The sequence below is a fragment of the Heptranchias perlo genome, chromosome 3 (genome assembly GCF_035084215.1).
Source record: "Heptranchias perlo isolate sHepPer1 chromosome 3, sHepPer1.hap1, whole genome shotgun sequence".
In the NCBI taxonomy this organism is placed as follows: domain Eukaryota; kingdom Metazoa; phylum Chordata; class Chondrichthyes; order Hexanchiformes; family Hexanchidae; genus Heptranchias; species Heptranchias perlo.
Genome location: NC_090327.1, coordinates 18,618,513 through 18,637,272, shown reverse-complemented (window position 1 = coordinate 18,637,272; position 18,760 = coordinate 18,618,513). Strand labels below are relative to the sequence as shown.

Genomic DNA, 18,760 nt, shown 5'->3' with positions numbered 1-18,760 from the left:
TGCCATCTTGACCCAGTCTGGCCGACATGTGACTCCAGACCCACAGCAATGTCGATTATTCTTAATTGCCCCCTGAAATGGCCTAGCAAGCCACTCAGTTGTAAAATCTTGCTTAAAAAAAGTTATAATAAGAATAAAACCGAACGGACCACCCGGCATCGGACCACGAGGCACCGGACACGACAAAGGCAAACCAAGCCCAGTCGACCCTGCAAAGTCCTCCTCACAAACATCTGGGGACTTGTGCCAAAATTGGGAGAGCTATCCCACAGACTCGTCAAGCAACAGCCTGACATAGCCATACTCACAGAATCATACCTTTCAGCCAACGTCCCAGACTCTTCCAACACCATTCCTGCATCTGTCCTGTCCCACCGGCAGGACAGACCAACCAGAGGTTGCAGTACAGTGATATACAGTCAGGAGGGAGTGGCCCTGGGAGACCTCAACATTGAGTCCGGACCCCATGAAATCTCATGGCATCAGGTCAAACATTGGCAAGGAAACCTCCTGCTGATTACCACCTACCGTCCTCCCTCAGCTGATGAATCAGTCCTCCTTCATGTTGAGCACCACTTGGAGGAAACACTGAGGGTAGCAAGGGCACAGAATGTACTCTGGGTGGGGGACTTCATTGTCCATCACCAAGGGTGGCTCAGTAGCACCACTACTGACGGAGCTGGCCAAGTCCCGAAGGACATAGCTGCCAGACTGGGCCTGCAGCAGGTGGTGAGCGAACCAACACGAGGGGAAAAACCAACTTGACCTCGTCCTCATTCATCTTCCAGTTGCAGATGCATCTGTCCATGACAGTATTGGTAGGAGTGACCACCGCACAGTCCTCGTGGAGATGAAGTCCCGTCTTCGCACTGAGGACACCATCCAATGTGTTGTGTGGCACTATCACAGTGCTAAATGAGATAGATTCAGAAGAGATCTAGCAGCTCAAAACTGGGCATCCATGAGGTGCTGTGGGCCATCAGCAGCAGCAGAATTGCATTCCAGCACAATCTGTAACCTCATCTCTAACACCCCTATTCAAGAATGGAGTGAGACAGAAAGCAGATAACTATATACCAGTTTGCCTAACATCTGCCATTGGGAAAATGCTAGAATCCATTGTTAAGGAAGTAGTAGCAGGACATTTGGAGACTCATAATACAATCAAGAGGAATTAACATGGTTTTATGAAGGGAATCGTGTCTGATAAATTTATTAGAGTTCTTTGAGGAAGTAATGGGCAGGGTGGATAAAGAGGAACCAATGGATGCAGTATATTTGGATTTCCAAAAGGCATTCGATAAGGTGCGACATAAAAGATTACTGCACAAGATAAGAGCTCATGATGTTGGGGGTACTATACTGGCATGGAAAGAGGATTGGCTAACTAACAGAAAACAGAGAGTCGGGATAAAAGGGTATTTTCAAAATGGCAATCTGTGACTAGTGGGGTGCCGCAGGGATCAGTGCTGGGGCCTCAACTGTTTACAATATATATCAATGACTTGGATGAAGGAACAGAGAGTCTTGTGGCCAAATTTGCTGATGATACAAAGATAGGTGAAAAAGCAAGTTGCGATGAGGACACAAAGTGTCTGCAAAGGGATATTGACAGGTTAAGTGATAGGGCAAAAATTTGGCAGATGGAATATAATGTGGGAAAATGTGAAGTCAACCACTTTGGGAGGAAAAATAAAAAAGCAAAATATTATTTGAATGGAGAAATACTACAAAATGCTGCGGTACAGAGGGATCTGGGTGTCCTGGTACATGAAACACAAAAAGTCAACATACAGGTGCAGCAGGTAATCCGGAAGGCAAACGGAATATTGGCCTTTATTTCTAGGGGGATGGAGTATAAAAGCCGGGAAGTCATGCTGCAACTGTACAGGGTGCTGGTGAGACCACATCTGGAGTACTGCGTACAGTTCTGGTGCCCTTATTTAAGGAAGGACATACTTGCATTGGAGGCAGTTCAGAGAAGGTTCACTAGGTTGATTCCGGGTATGGAAGGGTTGTCTTTTGAGGAAAGATTGAACAGGTTGAGTCTATACTCATTGGAGTTTAGAAAAATGAGAAGAAATCTTATTAAAACATACAAGATTCTGAGGTAGATAAGGGGCATAGTCTCAGAATAAGGGGTCGCCCGTTTAAGACGGAAATGAGGAGGAGGGTCGTGAATCTTTGGAATTCTTTACCCCAAAAAGCTGTGGAGGCTGAGTCATTGAATACATTCAAGGCTGAGTTAGACAAATTTTTGATCAAGAATGGAGTCAAAGGATATGGGGAAAGGGTGAGAAAGTGGAGCTGAGGTAAAAATCAGATCAGCCATGATCTCATTGAATGGCAGAGCAGGCCGAAAGGCCTTCTGCTCCTATCTCTTATGGTTTTATGGTCTCATGGTCCGGCATATCCCTGACTCTACCATTACTAACAAGCCAGGGGATCAACCCTGGTTCAATGAGGAGTGTCGAAGAGCGCGCCAGGAGCAGCACCAGGCGTACCTAAAAATGAGGTGCTACCCTGGTGAAGCTACAATTCAGGTCAACATGCATGCTAAACAGCGGAAGCAACATGCTTTGGACGCAGCTAAGTGACTCCACAACCAACAGATCAGATCAAACCTCTGCAGTCCTGCCACATCCAGTCGTTAATGGTGGTGGACAATTAAACAACTAACGGGAGGAGGAGGCTCTGTAAACATCCCCATCCTCAATGATGGCAGAGTCCAGCACGTGAGTACAAAAGACAAGGCTGAAGCGTCTGCAGCCAGAAGGGCTGAGTGGATGATCCATCTCGGCCTCCTCCCGATATCCCCACCATCACAGAAGCCAGTCTTCAGCCAATTCGATTCACTCCACGTGATATCACCAAATGACTGAGCGTACTGGATACAGCAAAGGCTATGGGTCCCGACAACATCCCAGCTGTCGTGCTGAAGACTTGTGCTCCAGAACTAGATGTGCCTCTCGCCAAACTGTTCCAGTTCAGCTACAACACTGGCATCTACCCGACAATGTGGAAAATTGCCCAGGTATGTCCTGTCCACAGAAAGCAGGACAAATCCAATCCGGCCAATTACCACCGCATTAGTCTACTCTCAATCATCAGCAAAGTGATGGAAGGTGTCGTCGACAGTGCTATCAAGCGGCACTTACTCACCAATAACCTGCTCACCGATGATCAGTTTGGGTTCCGCCAGGACCACTCGGCTCCAGACCTCATTACAGCCTTGGTCCAAACATGGACAAAAGAGCTGAATTCCAGAGGTGAGGTGAGAGTGACTGCCCTTGACATCAAGGCACCATTTGACCGAGTGTGGCACCAAGGAGTCCTCGTCAAATTGAAGTCAGTGGGAATCAGGGGGAAAACTCTCCAGTGGCTGGAGCCATACCTAACACAAAGGAAGATGGTAGTGGTTGTTGGAGGACAATCATCTCAGTCCCAAGACATTGCTGCAGGAGTTCCTCAGGCCCAACCATTTTCAGCTGCTTCATCAATGACCTTCCCTCCATCATAAGGTCAGAAATGGGGATGTTCGCTGATGATTGCACAGTGTTGAGTTCCATTCGAAACCCCTCAGATAATGAAGCAGTCCGAGCCCACATGCAACAAGATGTGGACAATATCCAGGCTTGGGCTAATAATTGGCAAGTAACATTCGCTCCAGACAAGTGCCAGGCAATGACCATCTCCAATAAGAGAGAGTCTAACCACCTCCCCTTGACATTCAACGGCATTACCATCGCTGAATCCCCCACCATCAACATCCTGGGGGTCACCATTGACCAGAAACTTAACTGGAACAGCCACATAAATACTGTGGCTACAAGAGCAGGTCAGAGGCTGGGTATTCTGCGGCGAGTGACTCACCTCCTGACTCCCCAAAGCCTTTACCACCATCTACAAGGCACAAGTCAGGAGTGTGATGGAATACTCTCCACTTGCCTGGATGAGTGCAGCTCCAACAACACTCAAGAAGCTCGACACCATCCAGGACAAAGCAGCCCACTTGATTGGCACCCCATCCACCACCCTAAACATTCACTCCCTTCACCACCGGCGCACTGTGGCTGCAGTGTGTACCATCCACATCACCTCCCAAACCCGCGACCTGTACCACCTAGAAGGACAAGGGCAGCAGGCACATGGGAACAATACCACCTGCACGTTCCCCTCCAAGTCACACACCATCCCGACCTGGAAGTATATCGCCGTTCCTTCATCATCGCTGGGTCAAAATCCTGGAACTCCCTTCCTGACGGCACTGTGGGAGAACCTTCACCACACGGACTGCAGCAGTTCAAGAAGGTGGCTCATCACCACCTTCTCAAGGGCAATTAGGGATAATAAATGCTAACCTCGCCAGCGACGCCCACATTCCATATTAAAAAAATCGAGAGGCAATTGCAGACCTAAACGCGCTCACTTTGCCTCTGGATTCCGCACACGCAAATCCACCCATCCGTGACTTCTCGCCACTATGCTAAAATCATGCCCCATGGGTCTCTGCCTTTTTTTGGCTCCTTTGTATCTGGGAAATGAGCATTCCTTAGACACATAAGAGGAATGTCAGGGCCTACAAGTCTGAGGCCATCGTGCTGAAGTTGTATAGTGCTCTGGCCAGACCATACCTTGATTACTCAGTTCTGGTCACTGAGGCTTAACCAATGCAGAAAAGGGCAATACAGCTGATTCCTAATGTCAGAGGATTCAGTTGTGAGGAAAGGTTGGAAAAACTTGAATTCTTGAGTATTAAAAGAAGCGAATGTGAGGGGGAGTTACAGAGGCTCATAGAATATTAAGTCAAACTTTGTATAATGTAATTATGCAAAGAGTGATTAATACTTTTAGTGGTGTGGCAATGGAAGCAAATGCTCTGGAGTCATTGAAGAGCCAGTTAGATGCTGTGATAAGGGAAACATCGGTTTCTTTGGAAGGCTGAACTCGCTGTGATGAATGATTTCCCCGACCAAATTTGTCTTTGTAATCTTTGTAAATGATGCAGATTAAATCCATGAGTTTTTACTTGATTGCCATCAGGGGTCAGAAAGAAATGTTCGCAATCACTTCAGATGGTTACAATGAGCGTACGAGAGTCATCCAGGGTGACTCACTCTTGCTTCCTTTCTTATTAGGAAGCACCTAGTCTCCACTTTGTGGCTCCCCTTACAAAGATGACTGAGAGATTCATTATAAAGGGAATGAGCCAGTCTATTACCACTCTATAATCACTACCCTTGTTATGTCACTGTTGGGTAGATACATCTTTATTCTTGCATTTCATAACTCTTAAAATAATACCTGGAGCACTGTCTTCCTTTTATTTATTCTCTAGGCTGCTTGGCAGCTAGGAGTCTGTAGTTTATTCCCAGTCTCAACTGACATTCATAATGGAATTTATTACACAAAATGCTTGCTGTGTAGACGTTACACTGTCTTCTACAAACTACACTATGATTAGAACTGTATATGAGTATTATGTGCTTAAAAATGTGATCTGTGTTGTGCTGCACCGACAAATTAGAATTAGATTATTTTTACCATCATACTTCTCTAACCCAGCTGGTGCTGTCTCACTTCTGATCAGCCGGAGTGACAGACCTGATAGTAAGCTTATTGTATCTGCCATGGTACCATGCACTGCATGGCAAAAATCTGTGACAGGTGGCAGATGGGAAACAAAAGGCAGCTGGGGCCTGCCTACAGTGAAAGTAGCAGTTCTGATTAGCACCTTTCATTTTCACCTCTGGGGCCTTGGTTCAAATCTCTCTCCAGTGGCTTTGAAGGTCCTATGTGAATTGAGTCTCGGAACCGAAGTCCTAATGGACATGAAGCCATAACATCAAACTGCCTGCTCCAACAGATCAAATAGCTAGCTGCTAAGACTTTTTTTGGGTGGGGAGGGAGGGGAGTGGGCACAGAGCATATGTCTTCTCTGCCTCTGGCTGTGCTACTTATGACCCAGGAGTGCTTAAAGCTGGCGCTGGTTGGAAATGTGATCCAATTCCATTGCTGGGGTACCTCACTGTGATGAGCACAGGGAAGGGAATGCAGTAGTTGTCTGCCCTCATGGCAATCTACTGCTGTTTCCTCTGCTGCTGCCAGCCAGGGAAACAATTTGTTTTTCTTTCCTTTTTTGTATTTTAAATGTTACAGCTGATTACTTAAGGCAGACAAGAATGAGAAGATGTTAGTCGCCCTGTCATTAATTCCCATTGCCCCAGGCAATTGGACCATCGTCGATATTATGTCCTGCACATTATAATTAAGCCTATGCTGTGTCAGGATGAATAAATGAGCATTCTCCATGCACCGTGTGCTCTTGTGGCTTGCTTATTCATTTTAGCACACCACATCTCTTCAAGGATTCTGGAGAGCCATGCCTTGTTTCTAAATATAACTATGCAGAAAGGACAGCTTAATATGAAGGAAAGAAAATATTACTCTGAGTAATTAACATTCAAAACTAAGCTCCACAAATGCAAGCAATAATAACATAAGAATTTTTAGGACCATTATGCCCAACAACCCTGCCACTTTTTCAAAAGATCCACCTTCCTCCATATCTCTCATTTGCTTTCTCTCTCAGAAATACATCTATTGTCTCTTGATCCCGATTTCCAAGTTTCTATCACTGTCTCTGGTAACTTATTCTACAACTAGAGTTTATCCTGTGGGTGAAAATATTCCAGTTGATTTCCCTTTTTATTCCTATTTTATGACCTATATTCTCTGGTATTTGAACCCTTCGCCAACAGTCAAAAACTTGCCTGCATCAAACTTGTTAATCCTTTTCATAACCTTGAAAACTTCAATGAGGTCACCTCCAAATTTCACCTTCTCTGAAGAGACCAAGCCGTTTCTTTTTAACCTTTCCTCGCTAAGTTCCAGAAACCCAACATCATCTTCATTGCTTGCCTCTAGTTCCTCTCATAGGCAATGATATTGCTTCAAATGATTAGACGATCATAGAGTACTTCTGACGGAGGTGGGGAATCAATTGAACAATTTAGCACCAGCTGGTGCAAAGCTGTGTTGTGGGAGCACATCGTGAAAATTCGGGCATGGAGGTTTGCGTCTGCTCATGTTTTTCCGTCCATTAATGAGCGCTAAATGAGAACATTTATCTGGAAGTTAAACAATGCCTTATATAGCAACAATGCAACTTGTGTTACTCAACACTGCCTATGCAAGATTGTTTACTAGTTCAGTTAAACAATTTATAATGAGCACAACATTTTTACATGTCAGCTGAAATTTATTTTGAAAAAATAATGATAAAAGCCTGAATGGATCTAATTCTCAAATTATATTTCTTCAGTATCATAATCATTCAGACAACTGTTATCATGCTCGACTTTTATATTTTAATGAGTCTCTAATATAATTCAGGTGGCATTTCTTACATAACTGTCACTAATAGTACAAGCAGTCATGGTAACTTTGCAAATATAAAAAAAATGCCTCTCCCCTGTAGCATGTTTGGGAATAATATTTTTTAAAGTGGTTTATCTAGACATATTCCAATACTCTCCTGACTGGCCTCTCATCTTCCACCCTCCATAAACTTGAGCTCATCCAAAACTCTGTTGCCTGTATCCTAACTCGCACTAAGTTCTGTTCACCCATCACCCCTGTGTTCGCTGACTTACATTGGCTCTCGGTCCAGGAAAGCCTCGACTTTAAAATTCTCATCCTTGTTTTCAAATCCCTCCATGGCCTCGCCCCTCCCTATCTCTGTATCCTCCTCCAGCCCTACAAACCTCTGCGATCTCTACGCTCCTCCAATTCTTGCCTCCTGTGTATCCCCGATTTTAATCGCTCCACCATTGGCGGCTGTGCCTTCAGCTGCATAGGCCCTAAGCTCTGGAATTCCCTCCCTAAACCTCTTTGCTTTTCTACCTCTCTCTCCTCCTTTAAAATGCTCCTTAAAACCAACCTCTTTGACAAAGCTTTTGTTCACCTTTCCTAATACCTCCTTATGTGGCTCGGTATCAAATTTTGTTTGATAACGCTCCTGTTAAGCGCCTTGGGACGTTTTACTACATCAAAGGCGCTATATAAAAGCAAGTTGTTGAGGGGAAAATTTGAAAATGAACTCCCCCTCGATCTGAAGCATTCAACATGGCTTAGAAAAGAGTCCACAAAGTATTGCTTGTGTCAGTATTTGTATGTAATATGAAAGCGCACAAAGCCTCTGCTTAAGGTCGGTAATCCAGAGCAGCTCTATTTGTCTTAGGAGTACAATTACAAGCACCCCTCTCACATAGAGAAGATCCCCTCGCAAGGCCAAGATTTGTTCTTCATTGTGCAAGTGGTCATATGTAGAATTAAACCCCGCAAAGCCTAGTCTGCTGAAAGAGCAACTTAGCTCAGCTAACTACAAGTACTTCTTTTCATGTTTAATGCCACACAGAGCTATTTGGTTCACAGTCTCAAAGTAATTATCTTCACCCCAGCAAATGAGCGTAATCTAAAACACTCCAGTGATTGACTTGTGGCCGTGTTCCTTTGAATGAATATACAGGAGTCTTTTTTATTTCCCTACAGATATATTTTGTCAACCAGGTCAATGAAAATGTAAAATCCATGTTTGCACAAAAGCCTGGTACATGCTTGAGTATGGCTGAGCATTGATCAAGACCATTTAGTTGATGTATTCCCCTCACAAATATGTTTTTTGATGCATGGTCCGTTGCAAATGATTACTGTCTGTCACTGTCACAGCAAGGAAATGATTTAGATGCCCTACAGCTAACTACCTCAAAACAAGACAAGGTTAAGATGTTTGAATTCATTTAGACTAGCTTTCCATTTCCTCTTGGATATGCAGTTAAAAGGAAAATGTCTGTGTTAACTGGAATTTCTTTTTAGTCTGATTTTTCACTCTTTTATGAGTAGAATATCAAAATTGTGACCGTATATTAATAAGGGTGTTTAAAGTCAATGTCCTTCATGTCTACAGCATTAATAAACAAAGACAATACATCTCCTCAAGTATGAAAATATGAAATGCTGTAACACTTTATCAGTATCAAACATTTGATGCCCTTAGCTCAGGATCAAGTGAAGGTTAGAAGTCACTTTAATCAGAATGTTGGCTTTTGACAGAAATGTAATTGAATATTAAATGGTATTTACTGGGGTTGAAGTTCACATTAAACCCAATAACTCCCCCTCCCTCACCCCACCAAATTACCAAACTGTTGTTAGGTCCAACCCAGCTACTTGTCATCATTATTCAGAGATCTTTACAGTGACAGCAAGCATTTGCTTCAATGCTTCACGTGAATGGTCTGTTTTATTTTAACCATGTGGAGATTGTTACTAACTTATAAGTTACAACAGCTGAGGAAAAGCAGACGGATTGAATCATATTTGGCGAAGTGACTTGGACTTTCTTTTAAATTGCTGGATTTGTTGTGTAGGTCACCCTATGGACTACAAGATTGCTGGTTTGACTAGCTTCCAATGAAGAGCAAAATTGCATTTTGTCACTTGTGAATTTGAATGTAGGGAAGAGGGAGTAAGTCACCATAGAAAATTGGCCTGTCCAGAGATGTAGATTCAAAATAATAACTACTCAAATGGGTTTGAGATCGTATGCAACAATACCTTTTTAGTTTACTTCTGATTTTTATCCCCCCATATATTTTAGTTAGTTTTACCCCCTTATGTCTACCCCTTCCCCCACTGACCATTCAAAGTCCCCAACTGAGAGGGTGCCAGGTGCTTGCTTCTAGGTATCTGCCAGTATCATTTCTCTTAGCCTCCAAATTTCTCCCCTCCCGTCTTCTCCTGAAGGTGGTGACTTCTTCCTAGGATACGGTTGTAAGGACACCAGTTGCCACCCCCGCCATTATCTCATCCAAGTGGCCATTATTAATGTGTGAGGCTTGACAGTGAGTGTTGGAAGAACATTCAATCACAGGGGCATCATAGCCGTGACAGATCCGTTTCTTACCCAGCGTCCACATGTTCACTTTCAACAGGAGTGACTTGATATCGATTAGGAACCTTGGCTGATAGCCCCCACCCACCCAGCCCAAGGGTGCTGTGGCTGTACATACTGCCCATACTGCTGCCCTGCTTGAGATCAGCCAACTCAGCACCAACTTATTGGCTTGTTCCCCGAATGGCTCAGCTACGTTATCTGATAAGTGGTTGAGCCATAGAAAGGTTACAGGTTCAATGTAACCTTTCTATGGCTCAACCACTTATCAGATAAAGTAGCTGAGCCATTCAGGGAACAAGTCAATAGCATTCTTGAACGAACTACTGGAAGGTATGCAGGAGTGACACAAGGTGATTAACCTTCTAGTTTCTCCAATCTTTTTACCTCTCTCTTCCCCCTCACAATATGGCTGAGAGTAACTTATGAGGAATTGTGATTATAAAAGTTGACAGATGAGACTGTTTTGAATATTGATGGATAGTTTAGAAGCACAGTTCATACTTCCAAATGAGATGGGTAAGTTTTCCTCTTGCTCTCTGTTGAACAAAATCATAAACATGTTCTTTATGATTTCTTAACACAGAGGAAAATCTTCCCCCAATGATGGATATTCTGGAGCACTGACGGATATTCTTTTTCCTTTTAAAAGATCCCATGCATGGACCGAGGAATATGGAGCTTGTGGAGATCAAGTCCAGGCAAATCACAATTCGCTGGGAGCCATTCGGTTACAATGTGACCCGCTGCCACAGCTTCAACCTTACCGCCCATTACCGTTACGTGGTGGGTGAGCAAGAGCATGTGGGCGAGGAAGTCTGCCAGGAGACTGGACATATTCAACCACAATATACCCTACGTGGTCTGTCACCATACACTAATGTCAGCGTGAAACTGGTCCTGATGAACTCAGAGGGAAGAAAGGAAAGTGATGAGCTTGTGATCCAAACAGATGAAGATTGTAAGTTATAAATATTATACAGTTTTCTGAAATTTTGAGAGTCAAATGTGATCTGACAGCAATGTAATTGACTGGTATATTCAATGATAAGGGGTCAATTTTAACTCTACAAGCCTGGTGACTTATCTACCAATGTCCCGCCACCTTCAATCTAAACCTACTCTTCTGAGCAGGTGGCAAAGGCATCTAAGAGGTGAACTCGAGTCAGAAATCATTGGTTAGGCCTCAGCTGGAGTATTGTGTTCAATTCTGGGCACCACACTTTAGGAAGTATGTCAAGGCCTTGGAAAGGGTACTGAGAAGATTTACTTAAATGGTACAAGGGATGAAGGACTTCAGTTATGCAGAGAGACCAGAGAAACTGGGATTTTTCTCCTTAGAGCAGAGAAGATTAAGGAAAAACTTAATAGTGGCGTTCAAAATCATGAAGGGTTTTGATAGAGTAAATAAGGAGAAACTATTTCCACTGGCAGGAGGGTCGGTAACCAGAGGACACAGATTTAAGGTAATTGACAAAAGAGCCAGAGGTGAGATGAGAATTCTTTTTATGCAGCGAAATCTGGAATGCACTTCCTGAAAGGGTGGTGGAAGCAGATTCAATAGTAACTTTCAAAAGGGAATTGGATAAATACTTGAAAGGGAGAAAATTGCCGGGCTGTGGGGAAAGAGTAGAGAGTGGGACTAATTGGATAGCTCTTTCAAAGAGCCAGCACAGGCACGATGGGCTGAACTGCCTCCTTCTGTGCTGTATCAGTCTATGATTCTATAAGACAATTGGAAGTAGAAGGTAAGCTTTTTACTTTCCTTTGTGTTGCCAGGAGGAGCAGGAGTGCACAAGGAAAGATTAGGCCTCTTCCACACTACCCTACCGTGAGACCCCCTGGAAGCCCAGTCCCTACACTTATGAGTGCCAGCAGGCAGCCAGAAACCACCCAAATTGTGCCATAGGCTGGCAGCCACTTTGCCCTGGCCTCATTCTTCTGTGGGCGAGCAGGAATCTAACTGAAACCAGCGGGTTCATAGCAGAAACCTGTTGGCAGTTATAATCTCCTTCAAGGTCTCAGGTGAGCCAGGCCTTGCTAAGGTTTTATTAAAAATTAGTTTCCTCACTGGTTTGAATCTTTGGAAGGATTCTGCCTCAAATCTTTTTCTCTGTTTTATTAGCATAAACACACACACACACACACACACACCCCTCATTGGGGTCTTCTTCACGGAAGCATTGTAGACTGAGGCAACGTCCAATACAACAACATGAAGGACCATCATCCACCACTGTAAATACCTTAACCACGGCTCCCATTTTTTTGGACAGCAGTTGCTGGTAATGGTTCTGATGTCACCATTTACAGCTCCTCTAGACCCATCTTTTGTTTCTTTACTTGTCCCATTACCACCCCCATTGCCTTGCACCATCATCCCTTTTATCCCTTGATTATCATCACTCCTGCCCTCCACCCTATCACAGACCTTCCCTTTTGTTCTTTCCTCTCCTCCCATTCCTCCCCCTCTTTTCCTGGCTCTGTACTTGCTTAAAAACAGTTAAATCTTTACTTCTTCCAGTTCTGACGAAGGGTCATTGACCTGAAATGTTAACTTTGTTTCTTTCTCCACAGATGCTGCCTCACTTGCTGAGTATTTCCAGCATTTTCTATTTTTATTTCAGATTTCCAGCATCCACAGTATTTTGCTTTTGATGCTGTATTGATGGTTTTCATGAGTCTCTATGGGTTTCATATATTAGTGGAGTTATACTTGTTGAAGGTTTGATGGGGAGATTAAAATGTAATTCTGGAACATGCACTTTGACTGACACAAGGATTTAAAAACTTTTTAAAACTATTTCTACCTAGATCCTCTCAGCCTGCAATATTTCAGGGTAGACCTGTCAGGGCAGCAGTGTATTCCACAAGAGACTGCCTGAGTTCCTGCTCCGAATAACCATCTGTTTGTTATTAGCTCCATTGACCCCTGGCAACATGGGGCATTCCTGCTCGTGCAACCACCCTGGGTCCAATTCTACGGCAACTGCTGCGTTATATTCGTAAATTGTTATTATCTAATGAATGTCATTTCTGTAACTTCTTTCTAAATATTGATTTTTAAATTCAAGCCTGTTCAGAACTACATGAAAATTTTGAGATGAAACAATGATCTGGGGGTAGAGGAGGTGTAAATAGTGGGATGCGTCCACTTGTGACCTCTGCCGCAGACCCGGTCAAAGTTTCAGTGGCAGGGTGTTGCCCCTTCATTATCATCCCTCTAGTAAATGCCGGCATCAGTGGGGACATATCTAACAAGCTCATCTTTCTCTATTGGCTGGAACGTTTGGCACAACTTAGTAGTTCTTGAGAGGGGTTATTGGCTCCCTCCCCCAGTAAAACCATTTGTCCTGCACCCTTTAAAAAGGGCGCTGAGTTGACTATTTAAAAAATAAATCCTGACCTTGCCACAATCCCGGCCTGGGCCTCCAGGTGTCCACCACTTCCTGCAGTTGGCAGGTAGGTCCCACCAGGTGCACCTTTGCTGATCCTATGCCAGGTTTACTCTGAGGGTCGGGAAAGCAGGAACTGCCCACCCCCTCTTTTGAGTTCGCCGTGTTTTGGGAGGTTAGAGCCTCCACCCCCAACAGACTATCCTGGAATCTCCGACATAAGTCCCGGACGTAACGAACCCAGGTCCCAACCCAATATCCGTCCCTTCCGGCGTACTCCTGTCGAAGTCATGGCGGGTGTGAGCTGGATGGGCCAGAGATTTTTGACCCAATTTGCCCTCTTTAAGGGGCTGACTGAAGCTGCTGTGCATTTCCAGGATTTTCTGCTATCGTTTCATGCAGCGAGTAATGTTTAATGAAAATCAGTTTAGATTAACTTTTGCAAACCATGCACTTTGTATATCTTAATGAGTCAGCTCTTTTTTGGCCCTCATCTAATATTTAGTCACTGCTATTAGTTCATATTTTGACAGCTGAACCATTTTCCTATGTGTTCTCTTAAAAATGGTAGATATAAAAATCATATTTACACAAATTTCTCATCAGCTACTTTTACTGGTGCTAGTTCCCCACGAGACAGCCTGTCCCTGTACACTTCCCCCTGGAAATGTTCTGATTGTTGTGTTGATCCCTGATGATTTTGCTGCACTTCCCAAGATTACATGACTACAGGCTCCTTAATCACCTGGAACAAGGGCGTTTGCTCTGAAGTTACCCAAGCTACTGCTTCCCTCCGTATACTCTCTATTAGGGCATGTAGATCACCACCTCCCTTCATAGCATCACTCATACCACCACTTCCTTCCTAAAGGCTGCATGGTGTACGGGTTCACTCCATGTAGTTGCACTGGCCACCATTTATTAATCTGAGACCATCTGGACCACATCTTACGTTTTAGAGATTCCCAGATCATGACATTCCAACTCAAGGTCACATAAACTACTGGTTCTCTCCTTCCCTTCACTCACCCAAGAGAAATCTACAGTAACTTAAAACAAACATTTCAACTTTAATAATTCCTCTCAAACTCAAGAAGCTCGACACGATCCAGGACAAAGCAGTCTGCTTGATTGGCACTCCATTCACCACCTTAAACATTCACTCCCTTCACCACCGATGTACCGTGGCTGCAGTGTTTACCATCCACAGGATGCACCGCAGCAAATCGCCAAGGCTTCTTCGACAGCACCTCCCAAACCTGCGACCTCTACCACCTAGCAGGTCAAGGGAAGCAGGCACATGGGAACAACACCTGCATGTTCCCCTCCAAGTCACACACCATCCCGACTTGGAAATATATCGCAGTTCCTTCATCATCGCTGGGTCAAAATCCTGGAACTCCCTTCCTAACAGCACTGTGGGAGAACCTTCCCCACACGGACTGCAGTGGTTCAAGAAGATGGCTCACCACCACCTTCTCGAGGGCAATTAGGGATGGGCAATAAATGCCAGCGACACCCACATCCCATGAACGAATAAAGAAAAAAAAGATGGTAGCTTCCGTTCAACTCTCACTGGCAGCAGTTTTCTTCTGACGTGAGCTTTGGCCCACCAATTAAATTAAGATGACTTCTGCAATTAGTCCACATCTGACTGCATCAAGGAAGTCACAATATACTGGTTCTCAAGGAGTCCATCTCCTTCCTCCAGGTCAGAAAGAAAGAAAAAAGTATATATTTTTTTAAAAGGAAGAAAAACTAGAAATGTTTATGTCCGCAATCTATCAAACCTCTCTAAGGAGAAACACTGAGTAATTTGACTTTTATCTGGCCTGAGAAGGTAGACCAGAACTCTTTTGTGACTGTCAGACGTGAGTTATCCAGCCAGCCCCATTGCCTCTGTGCCTTTCCTTTTGTAAAGGTTTGCTTATGAAGTCCCTCGGCAACATGTTATGTTGTTAAGTGCCTTTCGGATGCTAAGGTCATGAAATTGAACTCCGCAGGTTCAGCTGCCAGTGACAATGAGTGGAGATTACACACCATTACATGTCATTAGGGACTTGAAGCTGCTGTGTCCCTGTCATGTAGATAAAAAAAACTATTATTCTTTCCTTTGACTTTTTTTTTACATCTGCCCATTAGTACCTGGTGCAATCCCCAGAGACTCAATGCAAGGAAGCACCTTTGAAGAGAAGATATATCTACAATGGAAGGAGCCGATTGAAACATTTGGTATTATCACGCTTTATGAGGTAAAAAGTGCTTTTTCTTAATTTTTTTTTTATGGTTGTGCAATATTTGAGCATGGTTTGCAATTCTGTATTTCACACCAAGTGTAAAAACATGCCCATTATTTTTAGATGTATTGGCCTTGATTTTCTCATCTATAATCATAGGAGCACATTTGAGGCGGCAATAATGAAACAATATAAATATGTAAAAAAAATCTGTTCCTTTAGTCATGTTCGTAGTCTTAAGTGTGAGTTATGCACATGATGGAGGATACCCGTCAGGAATTAACAGTCTGCTTTTTTTTTCTACAAATTTTCACCTCTTTGCTTCTGAAAGTGTCTACTCTTGTTGGAGTTTGATTTTTATGGGCATTTGAACCCTTTAGTACCTTGTCAAATGGTCATACCTTCATGTGTGAGATTAGACAATGAGGGTTAGGAAGCTATTTACCCAGGGGTGGTTAAAGTGTCACAGCTGAGCCCAATCATATCCTCCCTGACATCTGCACGCATGCTTTCCAGCAGGTGCCACTGGATAATGATCAGGAGCGGGAACACCGACTGACTTTTCTTCCCACACCTACCTGAGGGAATTGCAATGCTCCACGTTCTAAGGAAGCCTGCACTCTTAGTTGTTTGCATCTACTAAGAACGAAAATATTCCAGAAAATAAAGAGGGGGATAAATAACAGGACTAATTTTCCACGCCACCATCTACCCAAAGTGAGCGCTGCCTGTCTTGAACTTGTATGCATTTCTGGTCAGATCATTTTAATAGGCCTGACCCTTGGTAAAGCCTTGTGTTTAGAAGCCTAAACAGTGTGCAGTGGTAGTTATCCCCACAAATTTGGGGCCTTCTGGTTGCTGTCCGCAAAGAGCAGGCAGGAGGTTTCCAGCCGTGATTGTTTTCCTGCTGATCCTGAAAAAAAACGAAGCTGCTTGTCTTTTTGGGGCTTCCACGTGCTTGTTTCTTGCTCCTCTGAGATCCTTTGACCCGACGGCACTGGGCTGAAGTAGTCGGGCCCTGTTGGTGCGTTGAGCAAGCAGAGACCCAGAAAAATGAGGTGGGAGGCATCGAGACGTCACTCCTGCTTCATTTCAATGCAACAATTTCACTTGTTGCTTTGGCCCTCCTCCAAAACTGGAGAAACCACAGGGAGCCCCTAGGAATGCAAAGAGGTGGAGACCCAAAGTCATGGGTCTTCATCCCTTTTTCTTCTGCTCTGCACCGCTGAGTGTTCCCTGTGCAAAGCAGAGGAAAATCAGCACTAACATATCCTCACTGAAATATTCAGAAAGGCAGATTGCTTTTGGGAGCACATTCCACTGAAAAGTAATACAGTGTTGTAGGAACTTCTGAATGAGGAAAAATGTGATGATGTCCCTGCAGTTTTGGAGTTTGATTTTTGTTACCTTTCCTGCGGGTTTTTTTTTCCCTTCTCTGCTGATGACACAGACTATTGCTAGGTTACTATTGCACAGGAGCCAGCAGGCCTCCAGTGGCCATTTATCATGTGTGATCCAAGAGGATGAATACCAGCTATCTGACCATGCCGGGGTGGGTGGAGGTGGTGGGGGTGGGGTGGTTGGAAGAGAGAGAGTTCCAGTGGGGGGTGGGGGCACTACAGCCAAACCCAATTCTGCCCTTACCAGGGAAACCCTGGCTAATTGTTTTTTTTTAACCCCTTCCCACTCGAGAAGTACTGAGGCCAATTGGTGCACCACCACTAACACTCTAGCTGACATCAGCTAATTGAGCACAGGCAGGGTATCGAACCTAAGGTCTTCCTTGACTACATGATTCAGTCCCACACAGTTCACGAGTGTTATTTTGACTGTTGGACCATATGAGAGTACTGAAACATCAGAAGAGATTCAAATCCCAGCACTGGTCTATAGAGGTTATAGAAATATCACAGATATGCCAGCATTCAGCAATTTGAAATCGTGTTATTTTACCCTTCAGTGATTCAGGAAATAGAATCCAAGTTCCATCTTACTTAGAATGAATCTGAAAGCTCGTAGGCATCGCTGGCTAAGCTGTCTTTTTTAAGTAGATGAGTCCAAGTTTATCCTCACTGTATTTGAGGCCCACACTCTGAACTTCAGAAAAAGGGGCCGCTATAACACTGTGGTTCAAACAAAAACATAGGAATTTATCAGCTCATCTAACTCTGGACGTAAAACTGTTGTCAGAGAATAGGATTAAACTATTTGGCAATGACTGATGATTATGATCTAACATTCCCTCTAGAATAAAATTCATGGCCTAGAAATTTGAAGCACAGTGCCCATTTTTCGGGTGCTAAACGACCTCCAAAGCCTCCAATATAGCGGGCAGGAAGCGCATGCTTATTACGAGCTGGAAGTGTGCCGTCCGCCATATTGATATCGGCAAGAAAAACGGCATCCAGGACCCACGCCTGAAACAGTCCCTTTTGTATGTGCATATAAGGGGCCTAAACCCTGTTTGAGACCCCCGTTACAGACTGGATTGCCCTGAGGCAGCCAACTCCGACTGCATTCAGGAAAACCAAGCCTACATGCGGCCTAACAGGCGACCCTTAAAGGGACCACTGCAGTCCGCAACCAACAAGGTGAGTGTTTATACTTACCTGAATGTGGAACGGTGAGAAACGGGAGTGCTCCACCTGACCTCATTTAAAGCACGCGGACCCCTGCCTGCCACAGTTGCCTACCCCCATTCGCTGCTGCTACCCACCCAATGGCCGCCGCTATACCCCAATCCTGGTGTCTGCCCTCCCCGGTCCTGGACTCTGCCCTCCCCGATCAGCACCAGTTAAGAACAGAAACCAGCTTGGCTGCAACATCTCCTCACGGTCAAATGGCTGCTAACATTGGCTATCTAGGTTCACATTTGATTACCTACTGGAGCTCATTCGGCACTTGTGGAATCATAACCCAGCGTGAGTCAGTGCCTTCAGCTGAGAAGGGGAGGAAATTGAAAGATTAAAAATCCTATTGGTAATTTTATTCTGCAAGTCTTGCTTTTTTGAAACATGGTTGTTTGGTAAGGTCACTTTTTGCACTGCTATCTATAATAACATAGGAAGTTCCCACAGAAGTAATATTTTACTATTATCTTTTTCCCTATTGTAAATGCCACCGTCCACATTTAGAATGGGAGCTGCCTTTTATAAACTGGCCATGCTGTAATT

General features: G+C 44.2%; 1 protein-coding gene across 3 annotated transcripts in view; it reads left to right on the top strand.

Annotated features, from left to right (window-relative positions):
• Window positions 1-18,760, top strand: part of LOC137310786 (receptor-type tyrosine-protein phosphatase mu-like) — a 797,377-nt gene that overhangs the window by 460,611 nt on the left and 318,006 nt on the right. For all 3 annotated transcript variants that reach the window (XM_067978407.1, XM_067978404.1, XM_067978408.1), the window contains exons 8-9: window positions 10,608-10,916; window positions 15,493-15,602. In XM_067978407.1, the coding sequence (XP_067834508.1) occupies window positions 10,608-10,916; window positions 15,493-15,602 (419 nt within the window). The remainder of the gene's footprint in view (window positions 1-10,607; window positions 10,917-15,492; window positions 15,603-18,760) is intronic.